The following is a 24,819-nucleotide window of genomic DNA, read 5'->3' as shown; positions in this document are numbered from 1 at the left end:
GCACAATTGGCGCAAACCCTGCCCCATATTTATACTTTGACGTCCGACCCCGCGGGCGTCAAAATTCCACTATGTGCGTCATTTTTTGGAAGGGGGAACCAGCCTTGCGTTAATTATATGCCAGGTAGGCGTTCCCTTCCAAAAAATGACTTTAAGGCCTGTGCCCCATATTTATACTCTGACGTCATTTTGACGCACAGGAGGGGGGTGGGCCTTAAAAAACAGCCCACAGCCTGATGGGCTCTGTTTTTTAACGCCTGGGTCAGGGCAGGCGTTAAGGGACCTGTGGGCTCTGAAGGAGCCCAGAGGTGCCCTCCCCTGCCCCCAGGGACACCCCCTGCCACCCTTGCCCACCCCAGGAGGACACCCAAGGATGGAGGGACCCATCCCCGGGAAGTAAAGGTAAGTTCGGGTAAGTATTTTTTTCTGATTTTTTTTGTGGCATAGGGGGGTCTGATTTGGGCCCCCCTATATGCCACTATGCCCAATGACCATGCCCAGGGGACATAAGTCCCCTGGGGAGGGCCATTGGGCAAAGGGGCATGACTCCTGTCTTTGCTAAGTCAGGAGTCATGTCAATGGAGGTTGGGCGTCAAATAAAATGGCGCAAATCCGGTTTGAGGCCTGAATTTTGCCTCAGATCTGACTTGCCTCATTTTTTGATGCACAACCCCCATTTTCCCATACGCCGGCTAACGTAATTCCATAAATAAGGCGCCCGCATGGCGCGTTGGAATGGCGTTAGCCGGCGGTAAAATTTTTGACACACAACTGCGTTGGCACAGTTGTGCGTCACAAAGTATAAATATGGGCCTTAATGTCTTCCTCGACCGAAACGCTCGACAGGCTTCACAAGTATCTTCTTTATGTTCTGGAGACAAACACAAGTTACAGACCAGATGCTGATCTGTATAAGGATACTTGTTGTGACATTTGGGGCAGAAGCGGAATGGGGTCTGTTCCATTAGCCTTGAAGAGACACATGGTCGGGCCGACCAGGCCCCGACGGGGGAATCGAAAACCCCAAAGGGCCACCGGAGCTCTTCAAAATTCGGTGTCGATCTGTTGTAACTAACCCGATACCGAACGTAAACAATACCATCGAATTTTCCGAGATTCTAACTATCTTTCCGAAACGAAACGCGGAGCGAAAATCAACATGTCCAAACCTGATGGCGGAAAGAAAACAATCTAAGATGGAGTCGACGCCCATGCGCAATGGAGCCGAAAGGGGAGGAGTCCCTCGTTCTCGTGACTCGAAAAGACTTCTTCGGAAAAAAAAACAACTTGTAACACTCCAAGCCCAACACTAGATGGCGGGATGTGCAAAGCATGTGTATCTGCAGCTACGCATGCCATCGAACATATGTATATACATATGTACAAATTTAAATGTAACTTAAACGGCTACAGGCTCCCGGGGAGGGCGCATGTGAATCTGCAGCGGAACATCCCACGAACAGATGTACACTGGGTAAGTGACATTTTCCATTCAATGGCATGTGTAGCTCCAGATACACATGCTATGCATAAACTACAAAGCAGTTCTCCTCCCATAGGTGGTGGTTAGCCTGTAGGAGTTGAAGTTGTTTGAAATAGTGTTCTTAGTACAGCCTGTCCTACTGTGGCTTGTTGTGTTGCTAACACATCTACACAGTAATGCTTGGTAAATGTATGGGGTGTTGACCAAGTGGCTGTTTTACAGATTTCTGCCATTGGTATATTCCCTAGAAATGCCATTGTTGCTCCTTTCTTCCTGGTGGAGTGTGCTTTTGGTGTTATTAATAGCTGGCTTTTTGCTTTTAGGTAACAGGTTTGGATGCACTTTACTATCCATCTGGCTATTCCCTGTTTTGAGATAGGATTACCAGTATGGGGTTTTTGGAATGCGACAAATAACTGTTTAGGTTTTCTAAACGATTTTGTCCTGTCAATGGAATACATTAAAGCTCTTTTAATGTCTAATGTATGTAGCGCTCTCTCTGCTACTGAGTCTGGCTGTGGGAAGAAGACTGGAAGTTCCACTGTTTGATTTATATGAAACGGAGAGACGACCTTAAGTAAGAATTTTGGGTTTGTGCGAAGTACAACTTTATGTTTGTGTACTTGTATAAAGGGTTGTTCAATAGTGAATGCTTGTATTTCACTAACTCTTTGTAAGGAAGTGATTGCGATGAGGAATGCTACTTTCCATGTTAGATATTGAATCTGACACGAATGCATGGGTTCAAACGGTGGACCCATGAGCCGTGTGAGTACAATATTAAGATTCCATAAAGGCACTGGTGGTGTTCTTGGAGGTATGATACGTTTTAGTCCTTCCATGAAGGCTTTGATGACAGGGACTCTAAATAGAGACTTGTTTTGTATATTTTGTAAATAGGCTGAAATCGCTGTGAGATGTATTTTAATGGATGAAAACGCTAAATTTGCTTTTTGTAGATGAATTAAGTAACCTACAATGTCTTGTATGGATGCGGAAAGAGGTGTTATGTGTTTGGATTGGCAGTAAAAGACAAACCTTTTCCATTTGTTTGCATAGCACTGCCTGGTAGTGGGTTTTATTGTTTGTTTAATTACTTCCATACGTTCTGGTGGAAGATGTAGATATCCAAACTCTAAGACTTCAGGAGCCAGATTGCTAGATTGAGTATTGCTGGATTGGGGTGCCTGATCAGTTGTTTGTTTTGTGTCAACAGATCCGGCCTGTTTGGTAGCTTGATGTGTGGTACTAGTGACAGGTCTAACAATGTTGTGTACCATTGTTAACGTGCCCACATTGGCGCTATAAGTATGAGTTTGAGTTTGTTTTGATGCAGTTTGTTGACCAGAAATGGAATGAGCGGGAGAGGCGGGGAAAAGCGTAAGCAAATATCCCTGACCAGCTGATCCATAGAGCATTGCCCTTGGATAGAGGGTGTGGGAATATGGATGCGAAGTTTTGGCATTTTGCATTCTGGCTAGTGGTGAATAGATCTGTGTCTGGTGTTCCCCATTGGCGAAAGTACTTGTGAAGTACTCGAGGGTGAATTTCCCACTCATGTGTTTGCTGATGATCCCGGCTGAGACCGTCTGCTAATTGATTGTCCCTGGAATGTACTGTGCTACAGGGTGAATGTTGTTGTGAATTGCCCAATGCCAAATGTTGTGTGCTAGAAGACAAAGTTGTGATAAGTGGGTTCCTCCCTGTTTGTTCAGGTAGACAATATGACGACAATGTACTGTTTTGATGAGAATGTGTTTGTGAACAAGAAGAGGTTGAACGGCTTTTAGTGCTAGGAATGCAGCTAGCAATTCTAAGTGATTTATGTGAAGTTGTTTGTGTTTGTTGTCCCATTGTCCCTGAATGTTGTGATTGTTGAGGTGTGCTCCCATTCAATCACTGATGCATCTGTTGTAAGAATCGTGTGAGGCACAGGGTCCTGAAATAGCCGCCCTTTGTTTAAATTTGTGGAATTCCCTCAGTGAAGCGAGATGTGTGTTTGGCGGTCTATCAACACTAGATCTTGAAGCTGACCGTGTGCCTGTGACCATTGTCTTGCAAGGCATTGTTGTAAGGGCCGCATGTTGTTTAGTCTTGCATTGGGGACAATGGCGATGCATGATGCCATCTTGCCCAACAGTTTCATGACAAATTTGACTGTGTACCCTTGGTTTGGCTGGATTCGTGGTAATATGTTGTGGAAAGATTGTACCCTTTGTGGACTTGGGCTTGCAAGTGCTCTTTGGGTGTTTAATGTGGCTCCTAAATACTGTTGAACCTGCGCTGGTTGTAGCTGTGATTTTTGGTAGTTTATTGAGAACCCTAGTGTGTGTAGGGTGTTTATTACATAACGTGTATGGTATTGGCTCTGTGTTTAACTGTTGGCTTTTATTAGCCAGTCATCGAGATATGGAAAGACATGGATATGTTGTCTTCTTATGTAGGATGTGACTACGGCCAGGCATTTTGTAAATACCCTGGGAGCTGTTATCCCAAAAGGTAACACTTTGAACTGGTAATGTTTTCCTTGTATTACAAACCTGAGATATTTTTTGTGCGCTGGATGGATGGGTATGTGAAAATACGCATCTTTTAGATCCAGTGTTGCCATAAAATCTTGTTGTTGTAACAATGGGACTGCACCCTGTAGTATTACCATGTGAAAGTGTTCTGATAGGATGTAAAGATTGAGAGTTCTGAGATCTAGTATTGGTCTCAATGTTCTGTTTTTTTGGGGAATGAGGAAATATAGGGAGTAAACCCCTGTTCCTTTTTGATGATGTGGTACAAGCTCTATGGCTTGTTTGAGTAATAATGACTGTACCTCTGTTTGCAACATTGAAATGTGTTGAGAGGAGAGTTTGTGTGGTTTTGGAGGTATAAGTGGAGGAGTTTGTGCAAACTCTGTTCAGTAACCATGTTGGATAATGGATAAGACCCAATTGTCTGTTGTGATGGGTAACCAGTGTGTGTGAAACTTTTGCAGTCTTCCTCCCACAGGGGGAAGTGTGGTGAGGGAAGATGTGGATCAAGTCACTGTTCGGTGTGTGTGGGTTGCTTTGAGGGCTGATATTTTCCTATAGTTCTAAGAAATTGTCCTCTGTAGGTTCCTCGAAACCCCCCTCTTTGGTATTGTGTCTGGAAGAGGGTTTGGATTGTGAGGTAGATGCCTCAGATGTTTGGGGTCTAAAACCTTCCCTATATTGAGGCTTTCGAAATGAGCCTCTGTATTGAGTTGAGTAAAGCGCCCCCATAGCTTTGGCAGTGTTGGCGTCATTTTTCATTTTCTCAATGGCTGTATCAACCTCTGTGCCAAACAGTTGGTGTTCGTTAAAAGGCATGTTAAGAACAGCTTGCTGGATTTCAGGTTTAAAGCCTGATGACCTAAGCCATGCGTGTCGCCTAATGGTGACAGCCGTATTAATAGTTCTTGCGGCTGTGTCTGCGGAGTCTAACGCTGACCTGATTATTGGTAATTGCCTGCCCCTCCTCGACTATTTTCTGGGCTCTTTTCTGTTGATCTTTGGGGAGATGCTGGATAATGTCTTTCATCTTGTCCCGGTGGGCCCTGTCGTATCTGGCCATTAGTGCTTGGGAATTGGCAATATGCCATTGATTAGCTGCTTGTGATGCTACTCTTTCACCAGCAGCATCAAATGTTTTACTTTCTTTATCTGGTGGCGGTGCGTCCCCAGAGGACTGGGAGTTAGCCCTCTTCCTTGCTGCGCTGACCATTACGGAATCTGGGGGTAGATGTTGGGTAATAAAAGCTGGGTCCGAAGGAGGCGGCTTATATTTCTTTTCTTTTCTATTGCTCTTGCCTTAACTGGTTCCTGAAAGATTTGATGTGCATGTTTTAACATGCCAGGAAGCATGGGTGGACTCTGGTAGGTGGCGTGAGTTGAGGACAACGTATTAAATAAAAAATCATCCTCAAGAGGTTCTGTGTGCATGGCTACATTATGGTATGATGCTGCCCTAGCTAGAACCTGCGTGTATGAGGTGCTATCCTCTGGGGGTGATGGCTTTGACGGATAGCACTCTGGACTATTGTCAGAAATGGGATCATCATAAAGGTCCCATGGGTCGGTCTCATCCTGGTGTGACTGTGCAGAGTGTACTGGAGACTGTGCAGTGGGGGTAATAGGTGGGGAGACAGTTAGTTGATGAGAATGAGGAGGAGACTGGTGAGGTGAGAACTGAGGAGGCAGAGATTTTTGTCTTGGTTTTGAACTTTAGCCGGTGGCTGGTCAGTGTCCAAATGTCCTTGAAAGGCCAGCTTTCTCTGTTTTTAGAGGAGGTGCAGCAGTGAGGATCTTGCCAGTGTCTTTATGAATTTGGATTCTGGCCTGTTTTTCATCAAATTCCTCCATTTGCATAAGTTCTTCTGCAAATATATGGTTTTTGTTTAATTGCTTGTAAAGTCCATGCTCCTCTGTATATGTGTGTCTTTTCAGCTCCGAAGATGGTTTCCTCGGGATCGAAAGGCCTGGAGTAGACATTGGCCTCGGCTCCGAGAGGGATTTTCAGAGCTTCGACTCGATGGGTCAGTGCTTGAGCATTTCGCAGCCTGTGCTTCGGCTTGAGTCTGTAGGCTTCGGTGGTGTGGCCTTTCTCAGTGCCAAAGATGTTGCTTGGTCACCGGTAGTTTTTTTTTACTGGTGGAGCGATGGCCTTCTGGCAGTGGCATCACCGTGTTTGGGCTTGGACTGGGTCGGTGAAGGCGTACTCACGTGCTGGCCCGCTGTTAGTGGTCTGTCGTTGTCGGACTCGTGCTCGGAGTCGGACCCCCGAACGGAGACTGCGGTGTGGATCATCTCCTCCTCTTCCGCGTCAAGGCGTTCAGTGCTTCTCGATGCCATTTCTAACCTTCGCGCTCTTCGGTCTCGTAGAGTCTTTTTCGAGCGGAAGGACCTACAGGCCCCGCAAGTATCCTCTTGGTGGTCTGGAGATAGACACAGGTAACAGACTAGATGTTGGTCCGTGTAAGGGAACTTGGCGTGGCACCGAGGGCAGAATCTAAACGGGGTCTGGTCCATGACGCTTCAACAAGACTTTCGGTAAGGCCGACCAGGTCCTAGTTGGGCGCGAGTGCCCCGAAGGGCAAGTTGAGATCTGTATCCACCGGTACCGAAGTGTTGATGATAGATGGTACGCGATTGAAAACAATACCGACTGTAAGGAAATGCCTCCTTGGCATGGTTACCCCCTGACTTTTTGCCTTTGCTGCTGCTATGTTTTGATTTGAAAGTGTGCTGAGGCCTGCTAACCAGGCCCCAGCACCAGTGTTCTTTCCCTAACCTGTACTTTTGTTTTCACAATTGGCACACCCTGGCATCCAGGTAAGTCTCTTGTAACTGGTACCCCTGGTACCAAGGGCCCTGATGCCAGGGAAGGTCTCTAAGGGCTGCAGCATATCTTATGCCACCCTGGGGACCCCTCACTCAGCACAGACACACTGCTTGTCAGCTTGTGTGTGCTGGTGAGGACAAAACGAGTAAGTCGACATGGCACTCCCCTCAGGGTGCCATGCCAACCTCACACTGCCTATGCAGTATAGATAAGTCACCCCTCTTGCAGGCCTTACAGCCTTAAGGCAGGGTGCACTATACCATAGGTGAGGGCACCAGTGCATGAGCACTGTGCCCCTACAGTGTCTAAGCAACACCTTAGACATTGTAAGTGCAGGGTAGCCATAAGAGTATATGGTCCGGGAGTCTGTCATACCCGAACTCCACAGCACCATAATGGCTACCCTGAAAACTGGGAAGTTTGGTATCAAACTTCTCAGCACAATAAATGCACACTGATGCCAGTGTACATTTTATTGTAACATACACCCCAGAGGGCACCTTAGAGGTGCCCCCTGAAACATTAACCAACTACCCGTGTAGGCTGACTGGTTTTAGCAGCCTGCCACACTCTAGACATGTTGCTGGCCACATGGGGAGAGTGCCTTTGTCACTCTGTGGCTAGTAACAAAGCCTGCACTGGGTGGAGATGCTTATCACCTCCCCCTTGCAGGAGCTGTAACACTTGGCGGTGAGCCTCAAAGGCTCACCCCCTTTGTTACAGCACCACAGGGCATTCCAGCTAGTGGAGTTGCCGGCCCCCCCTGGCCACGGCCCCACTTTTGGCGGCAAGGCCGGAGGAGATAATGAGAAAAACAAGGAGGAGTCTCTGACCAGTCAGGACAGCCCCTAAGGCAACCTGAGCTGAAGTGACTCTGACTTTTAGGAATCCTCCATCTTGTAGATGGAAGATCCCCCCAATAGGGATAGGAATGTGACCCCCTCCCCTTGGGAGGAGGCACAAAAAGGGTGTAGCCACCCTCAGGGCTAGTAGTCATTGGCTACTGCCCTCCCTGACCTAAACACACCCCTAAATTCTGTATTTATGGGCTCCCTTGAACCTAGGAACTCAGATTCCTGCAACCTAAGATGAAGAGGACTGCTAAGCTGAAAAACCCTGCAGAGAAGACGGAGACACCAACTGCTTTGGCCCCAGCTCTACCGGCCCGTGTCCCCACTTCTAAAGACACTGCTCTAGCGACGCTTTCCCCAGGGACCAGCGACCTCTGAATCCTCAGAGGACTGCCCTACTCTAGAAGGACAGCGGCTCTGTTCACCAAAGACTGCAACTTTGTTTCCAAAGGAGCAACTTTAAAACAACTGCGTTTCCCGCCGGAAGCGTGAGACTTGCTACTCTGCACTGCACCCGACGCCCCCGGCTCGACTTGTGGAGAACAAACACTTCAGGGAGGACTCCCCGGCGACTACGAGACCGTGAGTAGGCAGAGTTGCCCCCCCTGTGCCCCCACAGTGATGCCTGCAGAGGGAATCCGAGGCTCCCCCTGACCGCGACTGCCTGACTCCCAGATCCAGACGCCTGGAAAAGACTCTGCACCCGCAGTCCTCAGGACCTGAAAGATCGGTACTCCAGTGCAGGAGTGACCCCCAGGAGGCCCTCTCCCTTGCCCAGGTGGTTGCTACCCTGAGGAACCCCCCCCCCCCTTGCCTGCATCGCTGAAGAGACCCTTTGGTCTCCCCTTGATTTCCATTGGAAACCTGACGTGTGTTTGCACACTGCACCCGGCCGCCCCCGTGCTGCTGAGGGTGTACTTTCTGTGCTAACTTGTGTCCCCCCCGGTGTCCTACAAAATCCCCCTGGTCTGCCCTCCGAAGACGCGGGTACTTACCTGCTGGCAGACTGGAACCGGAGCACCCCCTTCTCCATTGAAGCCAAAGCGTTTTGGGCACCACTTTGAACTCTGCACCTGACCGGCCCTGAGCTGCTGGTGTGGTAACTTTGGGGTTGCTCTGGACCCCCAACAGTGGGCTACCTTGGACCCGAACTTGAACCCCGTAGGTGGTTTACTTACCTGCAAAAACTAACTAACTCTTACTCTCCCCAGGAACTGTTAAAAATTGCACTGTCTAGTTTTAAAATAGCTATATGTGATTTATTTGAAAACTGTGTGTGCTATTTTGATTATTGAAAGTTCCTAAAGTACCTACCTGCAATACCTTTCATTTAAAGTATTACATGTAAAATTTGAACCTGTGGTTCTTAAAATAAACTAAGAAAATATATTTTTCTGTACAAAAACCTATTGGCCTTGAATTGTCTTTGAGTGTGTGTTCCTCGTTTATTGCCTGTGTGTGTACAACAAATGCTTAACACTACTCCTTTGATAAGCCTACTACTCGACCACACTACCACAAAATAGAGCATTAGTATTATCTCTTTTTGCCACTATCTTACCTCTAAGGGGAACCCTTAGACTCTGTGCATACTATTCCTTACTTTAAAATAGTGCATACAGAGCCAACTTCCTACACCGACAAATTTAGAGAGTTTGTAGTACTTTTCCGACTCGAACAACTGGAGTGAAAAGAAACACGTCCGAACCCGATGGCGGAAATAAAACAATCTAATATGGAGTCGATACCCATGTGCAATGGAGCCAAAAAGGAGGAGTCACTCGGTCCCATGGCTCGAAAAGAATTCTTAGAAGAAAAACAACTTGTAACACTCCGAGCCCAACACTAGATGGCAGGACCTGTGCATAGCATGTGTATCTGCAGCTACACATGCCATCAAACATATACATATATGTGTCTGTGTATTTTTTATATATATATATATATATATATATATATATATATATATATATATATATAAATATATATATATATGTTTGTCACTCAAGTCAGAATGGTAAAAGGGATAGGAGGCAGTTGGTCGTTGTAAATAAGTACTGCGTGTGTGCCTTCCTGCACAAAAACAATCCTACTTGCAACACAGGCACCCTGCACCATGATGTAAAGGCACCTGCATTGGTGCTAGGCAGCAAAAGTGTGTTAGCACAAGGAGAGGATAAGAATGCACCATATAATGTTCAATTTGGTGCATTGTTGCCCTCACCCTTTCATGCAACGCAGCACAGAAAGGTGTCTTGCTACGTTGCACGAAATACTGCTAAATCTGCTCCTCTGCGTCTAAATTAATGTGCATTTTGGTATAACCTGAGTCCAGCCACTTTAGCTGAATTAATGGGGTTTCAATAATAGCAAGTCAAAGCAATCGTCTTGTTGAACTAAGGGCAGTAATGTAATGAACAGATGAAGTAATGGGACTGATGTAATAGTAGGACACCTTGCCAATGCCCACACCTCTCAGCCAGAAAGCCTGCAAGCATCCCCACGTTTCAGGGGTAGCACGTTGAAAAACTTGCCTTTTCAATGGCACTGTATGTCTCACACAGTGCGACACAGACGGTGCACAATTAATCTCCATAGGAGTTAGATGCCACACGCACCAAATAAACCACCAGTCTCGCCCAACACATAGAGGGAGATTTAGGAAAAGTGGCTCTGCAACCAGTACAGCACCACTTTTCTTGCGCCGATTAGCGCCCCCCTACCGCCACCATGGCGCAGGATAGGGAGTAATAGCGTAAACATTTTTTACTTCATTGATGTACTGTCCAGGGTCAGCACCAGAATTTTGGCACTAATCCTGAATAGTACATGGGGGTCCATTGTAACCAATGGTGTGCCCCCTTTTAACGCCTGCTCTGAGCAGGCATTAAAAATGACACCAAAAATGGCACAAAAAAATCTCTACGTTTTCTTTTCGCCATTTTTTCGGCCTCCCTAACGGGGGAATGCCCCTCTTGCATACATTATGCCTGGCACAAGCATAATGTATGCATTGCGCCACTTTGTAAATGTGGAGCAGCGGTTTTGGCCTCTTTGGACCACATTAGCATAAAAAAAACGCTAATGTGGCGCAAGGAGGCGCTAGGCCGTCTTAAATCTGGGCCATAGTGTGGGTCACAAAACACACGACAGGAGTCGGCAGTCTCTTCCAGCAGACTGAAGCAAGCACATACAGGTATCACTTAATAAAGGGAACATTTAACTAGTGCAATGGAGGCTTCGCTCAGCCCACTACCATCAATGTGCTACAATTTACTCCCACTCCTCCCCTCCCATCCAGACAGTAAAGACACCAAGTTTGTTTTTTTAAAAAAAACATTTATATGACAAAAGGAAAGACAGTAGTGATGGGCTAACGTCAGACAGATGTGTGTTAAAGCTGGAAGGAGCATACACAGTTTATCCTGGGAGCTGGGGACATGCTGCTTGTGGAGTACAGGCTGGGAGCTCTGTTGTAGGTTGGCAGTGGGTGGAGACAAAACTGCACAAGGCCATCTATAGGCTGTGTGTAAAGAGAAGGGAGGGAGTGGCCAAACTGGGTTTACCCTTCCAAAACATATTTATATTTCCTTCCTTGTGTACTACCTTCGAATATTAATGTTTCTTGTAGAGTGCAACGGAAGCAGAATCAAGTGTTGCACAGACCTTTTTTCTGTACACACAAAAAAAGGCGAGAAAACCCACAGAACAAAATGCGTTTAGGTATTTTTACCACCAAAGCAGGTGCCAAATGCATGAGGAAGGGCACAAAAACATACCTTCACAAGAAGACAAGGGTGAAAGTTGAAAGGGGTGCACTCCTTTACTGATATACTAAAATGTAATAAAAAAACAAAACATTTCCTGATGTCGAAGACAAACTTCTACAGTTTATGAAAAGAATGATATTTGTTTAGGTTGGAAACTAGTCTTTGAAGGATAACAGAGGGTTGGACAGGTTAGAGAGATCAAGAGACAGGATTTTGCCCCTCGAAAGCCAGAATGGCAGGGACAGGGACAGTCACATATCAGCAGGCATCAGCCTGACTGCCACAGGACTAGAGGCCTTCTAGAGACACCAGCCAAGAGCCATTGTTTGCTCACTGTTCATTGGTTGACAAACAGACCTATTCACGAGCATCTTGCAGAACAAAAAAAGTGCACGCTTAAAACAATTCTCCAAAGGTCTGCGACAGAAAATGACACTGTAGTCAGACATACCATTTCTGCGTGCCTGTGAGGTTGTCACCCGTCAACATCTTTAATAAACCCCATTGGAATAGCTATAGGTTTCATTGCCACATTTTTGCAACAATTGGCCCTGACTTGTGCACTAAGAGTACTTTTAGATTAGTGCCCTCACGTGCCTAGTGGCAGCCATTTTGAGGCCATTGGTAGAGCCAGAGCCTCACCCGGCCCGGATCGCTTGTTTGAGGCAGAGGATGACTTGCAGAGGGGCAGACTGTGTGGCAGAGCTACAGAGGAGCAGCTGAGAGCTGCAGATTGAAAGGGAGAAGTTTGCTCGGCAGCGAGGCCCTTTCATTTCAGGCTTCTCGTTGACTGACAGAAAAGGTACTGGAAATACCAACGCGCTTCCAGTGTATAAGTTTCACATTTTGGTTTTGGATAGGCATATGGGAAGAAACTATATTGTTTAGAGAAAAAAGGTGTTTCTTTTGATGGACTGGGATTACAAGAAATCTCATGCCTTGCAAAATATTAGAAAACACTAATTTTGGAGATCTGGAGCTTGATAGTTTTTTTTGGTTAGCATTACAGGAGGTAAGTATTTTTTGCAGAGAAAAATAGGTGATGGGTTCCAATGACTGCTCACTGGGAAAAAAAAACAGAAGTATAATTTAGCTGCCTCTTTTCAGAGCGTAGCTGAAAACTCCTTTAATAAACTTGTGTTTTCTAACCAGCTGAATAAGACGCTGTCCTTTCATAACAGCAAACCTTTCTATGTCTGTTCCTTCACAGACTCTCTTTCCAGATTCTGTCTTTCCACACAGCCCTAAAGTCTTCACAAATACTTATTTACTCTTATTTTTGTAAGGATCCTGGTTATTCTGATGTCCTGGGCCATCTATGCCGAACGACTCCTGGAAGGCACAAATTATTAAAAATAAAAACTGACTGAGCGTCAGGTGTGTCCTGTATAAAAAAGAAAACAAGTTTAAAAGGAGGAAGGCGGGTTTACACCCGATGACACAGATAATAGCTGCTTTGGGGAACAGGTAGTTGTATAAGAAATACTGCAAGTCAGCCAACTACAGAATCTTGCACAAAGAAATAACCAAATTGTGAAGGCTTCTTGTATTTTTAAAAAAAATCTTTGAGTAAGAGTGACTTCAGGACCATCTGTGGGCAAAGCAGAACACGTCCCAAGCCCCTAAAAATGTTTGTTGCAATGCAGAAGCGAGGGGTATGAAAACATGTTACCGTGCGAGAACCCACAAAGTCAGCATCCTCCTTGTGTGCACCCCACTTACGCTCTGCTGTAGGGTCTCCTCTGCACGTCCCAGGACCCTTCCATGGGTGGCCGCATTTTTTTTTTTAATGTACTCGATGGCGAACAAAGTCATTGCAAGAGAGCTCCCAGTCAGTATCTCCCCTCTACAGAAAACAAAACACTGGGGCAGAGAGGCACATTGTAGGAAAGCTGTAAGACTATGTGTTGAACCAGAAACCAGCCGGTGACAAAGGGACGGCTGGGACGGAGAACACGGGCAGTGAAATGACTGCAAGTGGGGAAGTTAAAATGTACACAAAGTGGGGTTAATGAGGGATTTTCTGAATGAGAAATGTGAAGGGTTTCCGGGATTGGCAGAAACCCGGATGGAGGTCTAGAAGGCGCAGATGGCTTGGTCTACTCGCACATCTCTGCACTCTTATTCTAGGCCTAGGCAAGTGCTTTGCCCTTTTTCCCTTGGTAAGTCACTGCTTGTGGGCTTCCAAGCTCCAAATGGCCCAAGGGTGGGACATGATAACACCTGGAATATTACAAAGCATAAACTACTGGAAGAGTTGGTACCTCTTATGCCTGTCAGATGCAGACAAACCTGGCATCCCCTGGGAAAAATGGTGCTTAGCTGGAAGAGGAAAGGATATGTGAGTGGGAGAGAGTCAGAGTGTAAGTGGAATGTGAAATCCCAACACCGGCATGACACCGGCTGTAGAGTGAAGAGATTGCGGGGGAGATGCTGAGAAAAGGGGCAGTGCAACTGGAGGGAAACAAATTGGGAGAGAAGACAGGAGTGAGCGGGTCAATGTGAAGTGGGAGAGTGACCTGAGGGAAAGAGGAATGAGCTCCACAGGTTTATCCGGGGAGGATGGGACGGAGAGGATAAAAGATAGGGTGTCGTGCAGAGTAAACTAAGGAACACTCAGCAAGCTGAGAAAATGAGCTAGGGATGGCCAAAGAGGGCTTTGTGAAAACAATACCACCAAAATGCATTGGTCCTTGTTAACTGGCTCTAGGGTCACTGGCAATTCTAAAATGTCAAGCCAGTAGTGCAATCCTGGATCCTTTTCCACAACAGTGGCCACCATGTCCTGTGTGGTGTTGGAGCACTCGGGAAGGGTGGCCAACACTCATTAGGAGTAATGCTGCCGCAGATTATGGAGTAATCAACCCTCCCACGCTGCAATGCTTTAAAAGTCTCAGGAGCAAACACCATCCCAGGGTGAAATGCTGGATAACTACTTATCACCACCACCACAGGGGTGAAACAGTGGAACAGACAACGCCCCCATCGCAGGGGTGAGTGAAGGAGCATTAAACTCCACCATTGCAGTAAAATCATGGCAATGTCACCACCAGTGGGGTGAAACGCTGTAGTAGTCAACGGCGCAATCACCTCTCATGAGTAATGGTGGAGCAGTTGCTGGAGATGTTGCTACCTCGCCGGTTCAATGCTAGCGGAATTGCCACCCCTGACGTGCAACACCAGATCAGTCACTAGGTCACAGTACCGGAGCCAAACAGGGAGAAGTCGCCACAATAAATTATACTTTCTAGACTCTTACACATCCACTGTACATCCCAGTGCATTGGTCCCATGACGCATCTTTTCAGGCTGATACTGATCAGCAGAGTCTACAGCGGGAGCCTGGCTAAATTCTCCAGCTTCACGCATAGAAGTCTCCTCAGATTTGGCTTGAGTCAAAAGTGGTTCTTAGGTAGGGTTGGGAAAAGGCATGTAGACCCACTGAAGAAGTTTCCAATCAATGCACAAGCTTACTCGCAGACACTCCCACCTCCCAACACAGAGCTTTCCCCTTACAAAGTTGCAATTTTGATTAGGAAGCAGGCGAGAAGCCCTGGGCCACAAGCTTGCTCCATCAGCAGCAGAGGCCTGTAGGCGGAACGGGAGACAACCCTGTTTTTGAAAGTCCCAAGAAGTACTCAAGTCAGGTAGAGCCTGAAATGTGACTTATTGCCCCCACACACTATCCTCCTTTCAGAGACAAAGGCTTTGTCACCAGGCGCACCTTGCAGATTATTCAGAGATACCTCCATGTTGGAGAATCTAGTATTACTTCTACAAGCTAATGCATCACTGCACTAGGGTAACAGCTGATGGATGGATGGATGGATTAACAGAACAGAGCACAAAGGACGTTGCTAGGTATGGAACTAAAGTAACTGTTTTCAAGATTTCATTAAAATAAGCATTCCTGGAGAAAACCTAGTGGCAGTGTCTGTTTGTGTAATTCTTGGCTTGTGTGTCTCTGATTGTGTGCGTGCAGGCATGCATGTGTGTGCGTGTCGAAGGGAGGGATTAGATGTTTATCTGAGGTTTGTGGGAAAGGGTGGCGAGGCCTCATATGGTGGCAAATTCTCCCAGAGGCCACTTGGGGAGCTTCACTAACCGGAGTAATGCATCGGAGGGCCGGCGGAATGTTAAAACAATAAAAATAAATAGTTTAAACCATTAACAAAAAAAACAAAAACAAAAAAAAAAAAAACAAGAAACAAAACCCTCTGAATGAGGTGAAAGTGCGAGATGGCCCAAATGGGGAGGAAGGGAGAGGGGGTGTCATTTTTGTGGGTGAGAGTTGGGCCATGTGTTGGTTCTCACCCTCCCCTCCCAGTGGGGCAGGGAGGAGGTGGTGATTTTTTTTTTTATCCACCCCCTCCTGGACAAATTACTCTCCGGTCTTGTGATGCCTCTTCTCCTTCCTCCCCCCCTTTTGGATTATTCAGTTCATCTCTTCAAAGAATTTGTAGGTGGGATTTTCGTAGCCATGGTTCTGCATCTTGCTCAGCTGGCGGTCCTTGGGGCTGACCATGGGGTCCACCTGCATGAGCGGAAAAGAGAGCACGGAAGAAATGGTGAGACCAATCAACCTGCAAATTCACAATGCAATTCACAATGCAATGATAGTTCTGATGCCCTTGCCATTTTTATACTAGAATATAAGAAATTAAGAGTTTTTGGAGTCCATTCCAAACATTATAAATATCAGAAGGTAGTGCTAAGAATAAAGGCTATTTTTTATGCTTGGGCTGTCTGCTCATTTATGTCCTCTGATCAGAATCTACTCTAGTATGTTCAGCATTTCTCCATTATTCTATCATTCTCTACTCTTTATAAACCAAGTCAGTATCACATTCAGGTGTTATCTGACAAATATTGTGCTCCTTTGCAGTTCTTGGGCTGTATCCTGCTTGCTTATTTTTCTCCTCAGTGTCAACCTCCCTGATAAATCTGTCTTATTCTGTTCTCTGGTCAATAGACTGTTTTCATGTAATAATCTCTTGTCTTATCTGGTCGGTGTCTTGTAGTTCATGTTGTCTAGTCAATAGCTTGCTTTATCGTGTAGTCTGATCAGTACCCTCCTCTCTTGGGTAGTTTCGCAAGTATCATACACTCTTTGGTAATCTGGTCAGTCTACTACTCATTTATTATCCTGCTCTCTTGTCTTATCTGTTCACAATTCTGCTCTCTGAATTTGTCTTTTCAGGATCTGCTCCCTTTGATAATACGGTCAGGATTCTGCTCTCGCTGGTTAACTTGTTCATCTGCTGTAGGTCCTGCTCTCAGGTCTATCTTGACATTATCTTGATCTCTTGTGTTATAAGATCAATGTCCTGTTTCCTGAGGTTATCTGGTCAGTGTACTGCTCCCTTTAATTATCAAGTCAAAATCCTGCTCTTCCAGGTTCATCTGATTGGTTCCTCTTTACTTAGGTTATTTGTTCATTGCTCTATTTTGACAGCTGTTGAATATACTGCAGATTTGATGATCATTCATCTTCTCTGGGCTTTATCATTCATAAGTGGGAAAGGTCTGATTACATTAAAACAGTTTACAGAGCCACATGAAGCACCTACCTCTACAATACCATGGCTGATGGTCCCATATGGTTTGCGGCGGACCAGCAGAAGGCTCATAATAATCACCATTGCCACAGCGACCGCCACCACTAACAGGCCAATAAGCGCTCCTTTATTAAACGTGACCAAGGTATCTGGCTCCTGTGAAAAGGGTAGAAAATACATAGAAATAAGTGGATAAAAGTAGAAAATAAATTGCAGTAGAAGGATGAGAGAGAAGGGAGAGAAAGCAAACAGGAGGAGAGGGTGCCCAAATGGAAATATACAAAAAGTAATGGTAAATGGCACAGAGTGACAAATAATTTTAGGAGAGGACAGAAACAGAGTGAGGAGGGTGCACAGAGTGTAAAAGGGAGTGAAACCCCTAAAAATGATTGATTGCATTTAAAGGTAGGGGCAAAGGAGAGGCAAGAGGAAGACAATATGTAGGGACAAGACTGGTAATAGAGTGAAAGAATGTAGAGATAAAAAAAGAGAAAATAATGTAGAAAGTAAGAGGGTGATAAAACAAGGCGAGAGTGAGCATATGACAAAAGTTGGCACTACTGCAGCACAACAATTGCCTAACCCATCCCCACGCCCTGCCCAGGATGTTAGCCCTGCTCTGCGGCAATAATAATGCCATAATCTTTAAGGTGACCACCTGATTAAACCTCTGATTTTCAGAGATTCTGTACCTGCATAATATGAATGAGAATCTGATGAAAGAAAGTTCAATCAAGGGTATTTTGAAAGTACAATGACCAACAATAAATCGTTAAGGGTGCTATCCTGCTAGGGTTGATATAAATAAGCATTTCCGGGACGGTACAAATAAACATAACGCAATACATAAATATGCATCTTCCTGTGCCTACATATATAGACACAGGAACTAAGAAAAACATTAGAACAAAAATACATAGAGATGAGACAAAACACAGACTGAATCAACAAGCAAATATGCAAACGCATCTGCATATGCAATCATAAAAATGTGATTTTTAAGTGAAAAAAAAATCTAAATATGTTTGGGAAGAAACCTAATGGACACTTGTGGAGAAGCACTGGATAATATCTAATTTAAGTATTTACCAGATAGAATTTGTTTGTACCAAGGTTTAGGTTTGACCACATTAAAAACAGAAGAACTTACTTTGTTTTAGGTACTTGGAATATCAACGCGTGAAAAGTTACCAAATTCTAACCAAAGGTCAGGTGTTCCAGAATAATTTGGAAATGCTATTCTGAGTATTTATCAAATGTAATATGTGTTTTCTTATAGTCAATTGAGACATTACTCCAAGATAAAAAAAAAACAGAATTCTATTAGGTAGCAACATGGGCCTAGGAGCCCTGCTGGATAGAACGACCCCGAGGATACCTACATTGCAAGAGGGTTGAGGGCCTGCAGGAGACAATCCAGGAAAGGAGTGTGGCAAACACCTGACCTGCCACACAGCATTCCTACAGTGTCTAGCACATGCATTCAAACTATGATATGTAATACATATAGAACAGTAGAGTAATGGACTGGTTTGCTAATTTGGCCCCAAACCATAGGCCATTCAAAGGCCAAATCACCGATTTTGATCTGTTCCAACATACAGCAAGGTAGCTCTGTGTAAAACAAGTCTCCTCTTGTGCTTTTGGTGAATGCCATTTGCTAGGGGCTCTGGTTCCATATTGAGAACAGTGGATATAGAACACCCCTCACTGATGCCCACTGTGAGGGGCAACGTGGGGGAGTGGGTAGCACTAACGAACATTGTCACGTTGCGGGCACCATCTAAGATGACAACCATGCCTTTAAATAGGTTTTCAAGCTCATACCATTTTAATAACTCATCCAGAAACTTCCAGGGCCTGTACCCCTTCTGCTACACTTTGAGCAGCAACATACACTGTTAGTGCTGGTCCTGGCATGCCTGCAGCTACATCCACAGTATCACAAAATTCCATGTGGTTATAGTTAAACCAAGATAGGAGTCCTCGACATTTTGGATACCAGCTCCGCAAACAAAGTGGCATATTTTCTGAAGCTGATATTAAAAGAGAGACAATGCTAGAAAAGCAATCTACATGCTGCTTTCCTCTGAAGACAAGGTATACTTGGAGATCTTTTCTGACACATGTCATCTTTGTCACCAGTGGCACAGTACCCCACCGACCTAGGGTCTTGCAAAGGATGCATAAGCTTTTGAGCTTTATCTCTCATAGGTAGAGGGTGATCAATGCATATAAGTTTTAAAATCTGACCAGCCAAATGATGGAAGAGTGGAGACTTGAAATAAATGAGAGTGATAGAAAGAGTATGATAAATTTATCATACTCTTTCTATCACTCATTTATTCTAGGCCAGACTCCTTGATGGGTAAAAAAATTAGCAATCATTGAAAGTGAAAAAAGATGAACAAGGACCACACCAGACAAATTTGAGAGGCAACACTCACTGGGATGCTGTCCACCTTGGACGGGGGCCAGCACTGACAATTCCTAAACTGAGTAACGACGTGACCAACTGCACGGCTTACAGGGTGTTGCCTGTGTGGATCTCTGGTGACAAGATTCATAGCAATGCCTGGAGTTGAGGTTACAGAAATTCATACTAAACCCGGCACCCAGAACAAAAGTAATGCATTTGAGAAAGTAGTCCCATCTGATGATAGAGACATTGTTGTCCATTACATTTACATTACTGAAATGTAAATCTTGAAGGCACACTTCTAAACCTAGCAAATGTTTTGCACACTCAAAGCCTGCTGACAGACAGGAAACAATGAATGGGACAAGGAAATGGCTACAAGACACCTCTCCTGTTTGTCCTATTGACAGACCCTCTAGCAAGCTTGTGGGGGGAGGTGGCGTGAATCTGTTGGGGGAGAACAGAGGGTTAAGTATTGGTGATATGGAACATGTAGTGTAATTGTATGCCAATGATTTGTTGGTAAATGTCAGGAGCTCCCAAGCGCATTACCAAGGTTTCTACAGAAAGGATATGGATAACAGCCTGGCCTAAAAAGAGAACTCACACAACTCAATACTATTCCCACTTGGCGCATTGAGTGTGTTCAGAACAGATAAAACTACTTGTTATTCCCCTAGTATGGCAAATGGAATCTGTAAGGAAATGCCTCCTTGGCATGGTTACCTCCTGACTTTTTGACCTTTGCTGATGCTATGTTTTGAATTGAAAGTGTGCTGAGGCCTGCTAACCAGGCCCCAGCACCAGTGATCTTTCCCTAACCTGTACTTTTGTTCACACAATTGGCACACCCTGGCATCCAGGTAAGTCCCTTGTAACTGGTACCCCTGGTACCAAGGGCCCTGATGCCAGGGAAGGTCTCTAAGGGCTGCAGCATATCTTATGCCACCCTGGGGACCCCTCACTCAGCACAGCCACACTGCTTGCCAGCTTGTGTGTGCTGGTGAGGACAAAACGAGTAAGTCGACATGGCACTCCCCTCAGGGTGCCATGCCAACCTCACACTGCCTATGCAGTATAGATAAGTCACCCCTCTAGCAGGCCTTACAGCCCTAAGGCAGGGTGCACTATACCATAGGTGAGGGCACCAGTGCATGAGCACTGTGCCCCTACAGTGTCTAAGCCAAACCTTAGACATTTTAAGTGCAGGGTAGCCATAAGAGTATATGGTCTGGGAGTCTGTCAAACACGAACTCCACAGCACCATAATGGCTACACTGAAAACTGGGAAGTTTGGTATCAAACTTCTCAGCACAATAAATGTACACTGATGCCAGTGTACATTTTATTGTAACATACACCCCAGAGGGCACCTTAGCGGTGCCCCCTGAAACCTTAACCAACTACCCGTGTAGGCTGACTGGTTTTAGCAGCCTGCCACACTCGAGACATGTTGCTGGCCACATGGGGAGAGTGCCTTTGTCACTCTGTGGCTAGTAACAAAGCCTGCACTGGGTGGAGATGCTATAGCCTCCCCCAGGCAGGAGCTGTAACACCTGGCGGTGAGCCTCAAAGGCTCACCCCCTTTGTTCCAGCACCACAGGGCATTCCAGCTAGTGGAGTTGCCCAACCCCTCCGGCCACGGCCCCACTTTTGGCGGCAAGGCCGGAGGAGATAATGAGAAAAACAAGGAGGAGTGTCTGACCAGTCAGGACAGCCCCTAAGGCAACCTGAGCTGAAGTGACTCTGACTTTTAGGAATCCTCCATCTTGCAGATGGAGGCTCCCCCCAATAGGGATAGGAATGTGACCCCCTCCCCTTGGGAGGAGGCACAAAGAGGGTGTAGCCACCCTCAGGGCTAGTAGCCATTGGCTACTGCCCTCCCTGACCTAAACACACCCCTAAATTCTGTATTTAGGGGCTCCCCTGAACCTAGGAACTCAGATTCCTGCAACCTAAGAAGAAGAGGACTGCTGAGCTGAAAAACCCTGCAGAGAAGACGGAGACACCAACTGCCTTGGCCCCAGCTCTACCGGCCTGTCTCCCACCTTCGAAAGAAAACTGCTCCAGCGACGCTTTCCCCAGGACCAGCGACCTCTGAATCCTCAGAGGACTGCCCTGCTCTAAAAGCACCAAGAAACTCCTGAGAACAGCGGCCCTGTTCACCCAAGACTGCAACTTTGTTTCCAAAGGAGCAACTTTAAAACAACTGCGTTTTCCGCCAGAAGCGCGAGACTTGCAACCCTGCACCCGGCGACCCCGACTCGACTGGTAGAGAAACAACGCTTCAGGGAGGACTCCCCGGCGACTCCGAGACTGTGAGTAACCAAAGTTGTCCCCCCTGAGCCCCCACAGCGACGCCTGCAGAGGGAATCCCGAGGCTCCCCCTGACCGCGACTGCCTGACTCTCAGATCCCGACGCCGGGAAAAGACCCTGCACCCGCAGCCCCCAGGACCTGAAGGATCGGAACTCCAGTGCAGGAGTGACCCCCAGGAGGCCCTCTCCCTTGCCCAGGTGGTGGCTACCCCGAGGAGCCCCCCCCTTGCCTGCCTGCACCGCTGAAGAGACCCCTTGGTCTCCCATTGATTCCTATTACAAACCGGACGCTTGTTCGCACACTGCGCCCGGCCGCCCCCGCGCTGCTGAGGGTGTACTTTCTGTGTGGACTTGTGTCCCCCCAGTGCCCTACAAAACCCCCCTGGTCTGCCCTCCGAAGACGCTGGTACTTACCTGCTGGCAGACTGGAACCGGGGCACCCCCTTCTCCATTGAAGCCTATGCGTTTTGGGCACCACTTTGAACTCTGCACCTGACCGGCCCTGAGCTGCTGGTGTGGTAACTTTGGGGTTGCTCTGAACCCCCAACGGTGGGCTACCTTGGACCCAAACTTGAACCCCGTAGGTGGTTTACTTACCTGCAAGAACTAACAAATACTTATCTCCCCCAGGAACTGTTGAAAATTGCACTGTCTAGTTTTAAAATAGCTATGTGTGTTTTATTTGAAAAGTATATATGCTATTGTGATTATTCAAAGTTCCTAAAGTACTTACCTGCAATACCTTTCATGCAAAGTATTACATGTAAAATTTGAACCTGTGGTTCTTAAAATAAACTAAGAAAATATATTTTTCTATACAAAAACCTATTGGCCTGGAATTGTCTCTGGGTGTGTGTTCCTCATTTATTGCTTGTGTGTGTACAACAAATGCTTAACACTACTCCTTTGATAAGCCTACTGCTCGACCACACTACCACAAAATAGAGCATTAGTATTATCTCTTTTTGCCACTATCTTACCTCTAGGGGGAACCCTTGGACTCTGTGCATACTATTCCTTACTTTGAAATAGTGCATACAGAGCCAACTTCCTACATTGGTGGATCAGCAGTGGGGTACAAGACTTTGCATTTGCTGGACTACTCAGCCAATACCTGATCACACGACAAATTCCAAAAATGGTCATTAGAAATTGATTTTTGCAATTTGAACTATTTTTCTAAATTCTTAAAAGTCCTGCTAGGGCCTTGTGTTAGTCCCTGTTAGCATTTCTTTTAGAGTTTAAAAGTTTTGTGAAAGTTTGAATTAGATTCTAGAACTAGTTTTAGATTCTTAAAAAGTATTCCAACTTTTAGAAACATAGGGGGTTATTCTAACTTTGGAGGAGGTGTTAATCCGTCCCAAAAGTGACGGAAAAGTGACGGATTTACCACCAGCCGTATTACGAGTCCATTATATCCTATGGAACTCGTAATACGGCTGGTGGTATATCCGTCACTTTACCGTCACGTTTGGGACGGATTAACACTCCTCCAAAGTTAGAATAACCCCCATAATGTCTAGTGCAGAGATGAATGTGGAGGAACTCGACCTCACACCTTACCTCCATCTTAAGATGAGGGAGCTAAGGTCACTCTGCAAAATAAAGAAAATCACAATTGGTTCAAGACCCTCCAAACAACAGCTCCAGGAGCTTTTGGCAGAGTTTGAAAAAGCCAACCCCTCTGGGGATAACACAGAAGATGATGATAGTGACTTAGAGGAGAATTCCCCTCAACCAGTCCTACTTAGGGAGAACAGGGGCCCTCAAGCCCTGTCTCCAAGTATACTAGTCAGAGATGCTGCTTCCCTCACAGGAGGGACCAGCACCTCTGAAATCACTGAGGATAACTCCAGTGAAGAGGACATCAAGTTAGCCAGGATGGCCAAAAGATTGGCTTTGGAAAGACAAATCCTAGCCATCGAAAGGGAAAGACAAGAGATGGGCCAAGGACCCATCAATGGTGGCAGCAACATAACTAGGGTCAGAGATTCTCCTGACATGTTAAAAATCCCTAAAGGGATTGTGACTAAATATGAAGATGGTGATGACATCACCAAATGGTTCACAGCTTTTGAGAGGGCTTGTGTAACCAGAAAAGTAAACAGATCTCACTGGGGTGCTCTCCTTTGGGAAATGTTCACTGGAAAGTGTAGGGATAGACTCCTCACACTCTCTGGAAAAGATGCAGAGTCTTATGACCTCATGAAGGGTACCCTGATTGAGGGCTTTGGATTCTCCACTGAGGAGTATAGGATTAGATTCAGGGGGGCTCAAAAATCCTCGAGCCAGACCTGGGTTGATTTTGTGGACTACTCAGTGAAAACACTGGATGGTTAGATTCAAGGCAGTGGTGTAAATAATTATGATGGGCTGTACAATGTATTTGTGAAAGAACACCTGTTAAGTAATTGTTTCAATGATAAACCTCATCAGCATCTGGTAGACCTAGGACCAATTTCTCCCCAAGAATTGGGAAAGAAGGCGGACCATTGGGTCAAGACTAGGGTGACCAAGACTTCCACAGGGGGTGACCAAAAGAAAGGGGTCACAAAGCCTCCCCAGGGGAAAGGTGTTGAGACATCCAAAAACAAAAATAGTAAAGAGTCTTCTACAGGCCCCCAAAAACCTGCACAGGAGGGTGGGCCCAGAGCCTCTTCACAAAACAATTTTGGGTACAAGGGTAAAAACTTTGATCCCAAAAAAGCCTGGTGTTGTAGCTGTAATCAGCCTGGACACCTAACTGGAGACAAGGCCTGTCCCAAGAGAGGTTCCACTCCAAACTCCACTCCAGCTAAAACTGGAATGGCTAGTCTCCAAGTGGGATCAACAGTGTGCCCAGAGCAAATCAGGTGTCACACTGAAGCTACATTAGTCTCTGAGGGTGTGGTGGATTTAGCCACACTGGCTGCCTGGCCTCCTAACATGCAAAAATACAGTCAGCAGCTCTTAATTAATGGGACAAGTGTAGAAGGCCTGAGGGATACAGGTGCCAGTGTCACTATGGTGACAGAGAAACTGTTTTCCCCTGGTTAATACCTGGCTGGACAAACTTATCCAGTCATCAAT

At 46.0% G+C, this 24,819-nt stretch overlaps 1 protein-coding gene across 2 annotated transcripts in view; it reads right to left on the bottom strand.

The window, feature by feature from the left end:
* Window positions 1–11,004: 11,004 nt before the first annotated feature.
* The window catches only part of APLP1 (amyloid beta precursor like protein 1), a 212,823-nt gene continuing 199,008 nt past the window's right edge, over window positions 11,005–24,819 (bottom strand). For both annotated transcript variants that reach the window (XM_069201122.1, XM_069201124.1), the window contains 2 exons: window positions 17,027–17,170; window positions 11,005–15,990 (listed from right to left, as the gene is read on the bottom strand). In XM_069201122.1, coding sequence (XP_069057223.1) covers window positions 15,892–15,990; window positions 17,027–17,170 — 243 coding nt within the window. In that variant the 3' untranslated portion in view covers window positions 11,005–15,891. The remainder of the gene's footprint in view (window positions 15,991–17,026; window positions 17,171–24,819) is intronic.

The sequence above is a fragment of the Pleurodeles waltl genome, chromosome 7, assembly GCF_031143425.1.
Source record: "Pleurodeles waltl isolate 20211129_DDA chromosome 7, aPleWal1.hap1.20221129, whole genome shotgun sequence".
Lineage (NCBI taxonomy): Eukaryota > Metazoa > Chordata > Amphibia > Caudata > Salamandridae > Pleurodeles > Pleurodeles waltl.
This window is presented reverse-complemented; position numbering and strand designations above follow the sequence as displayed.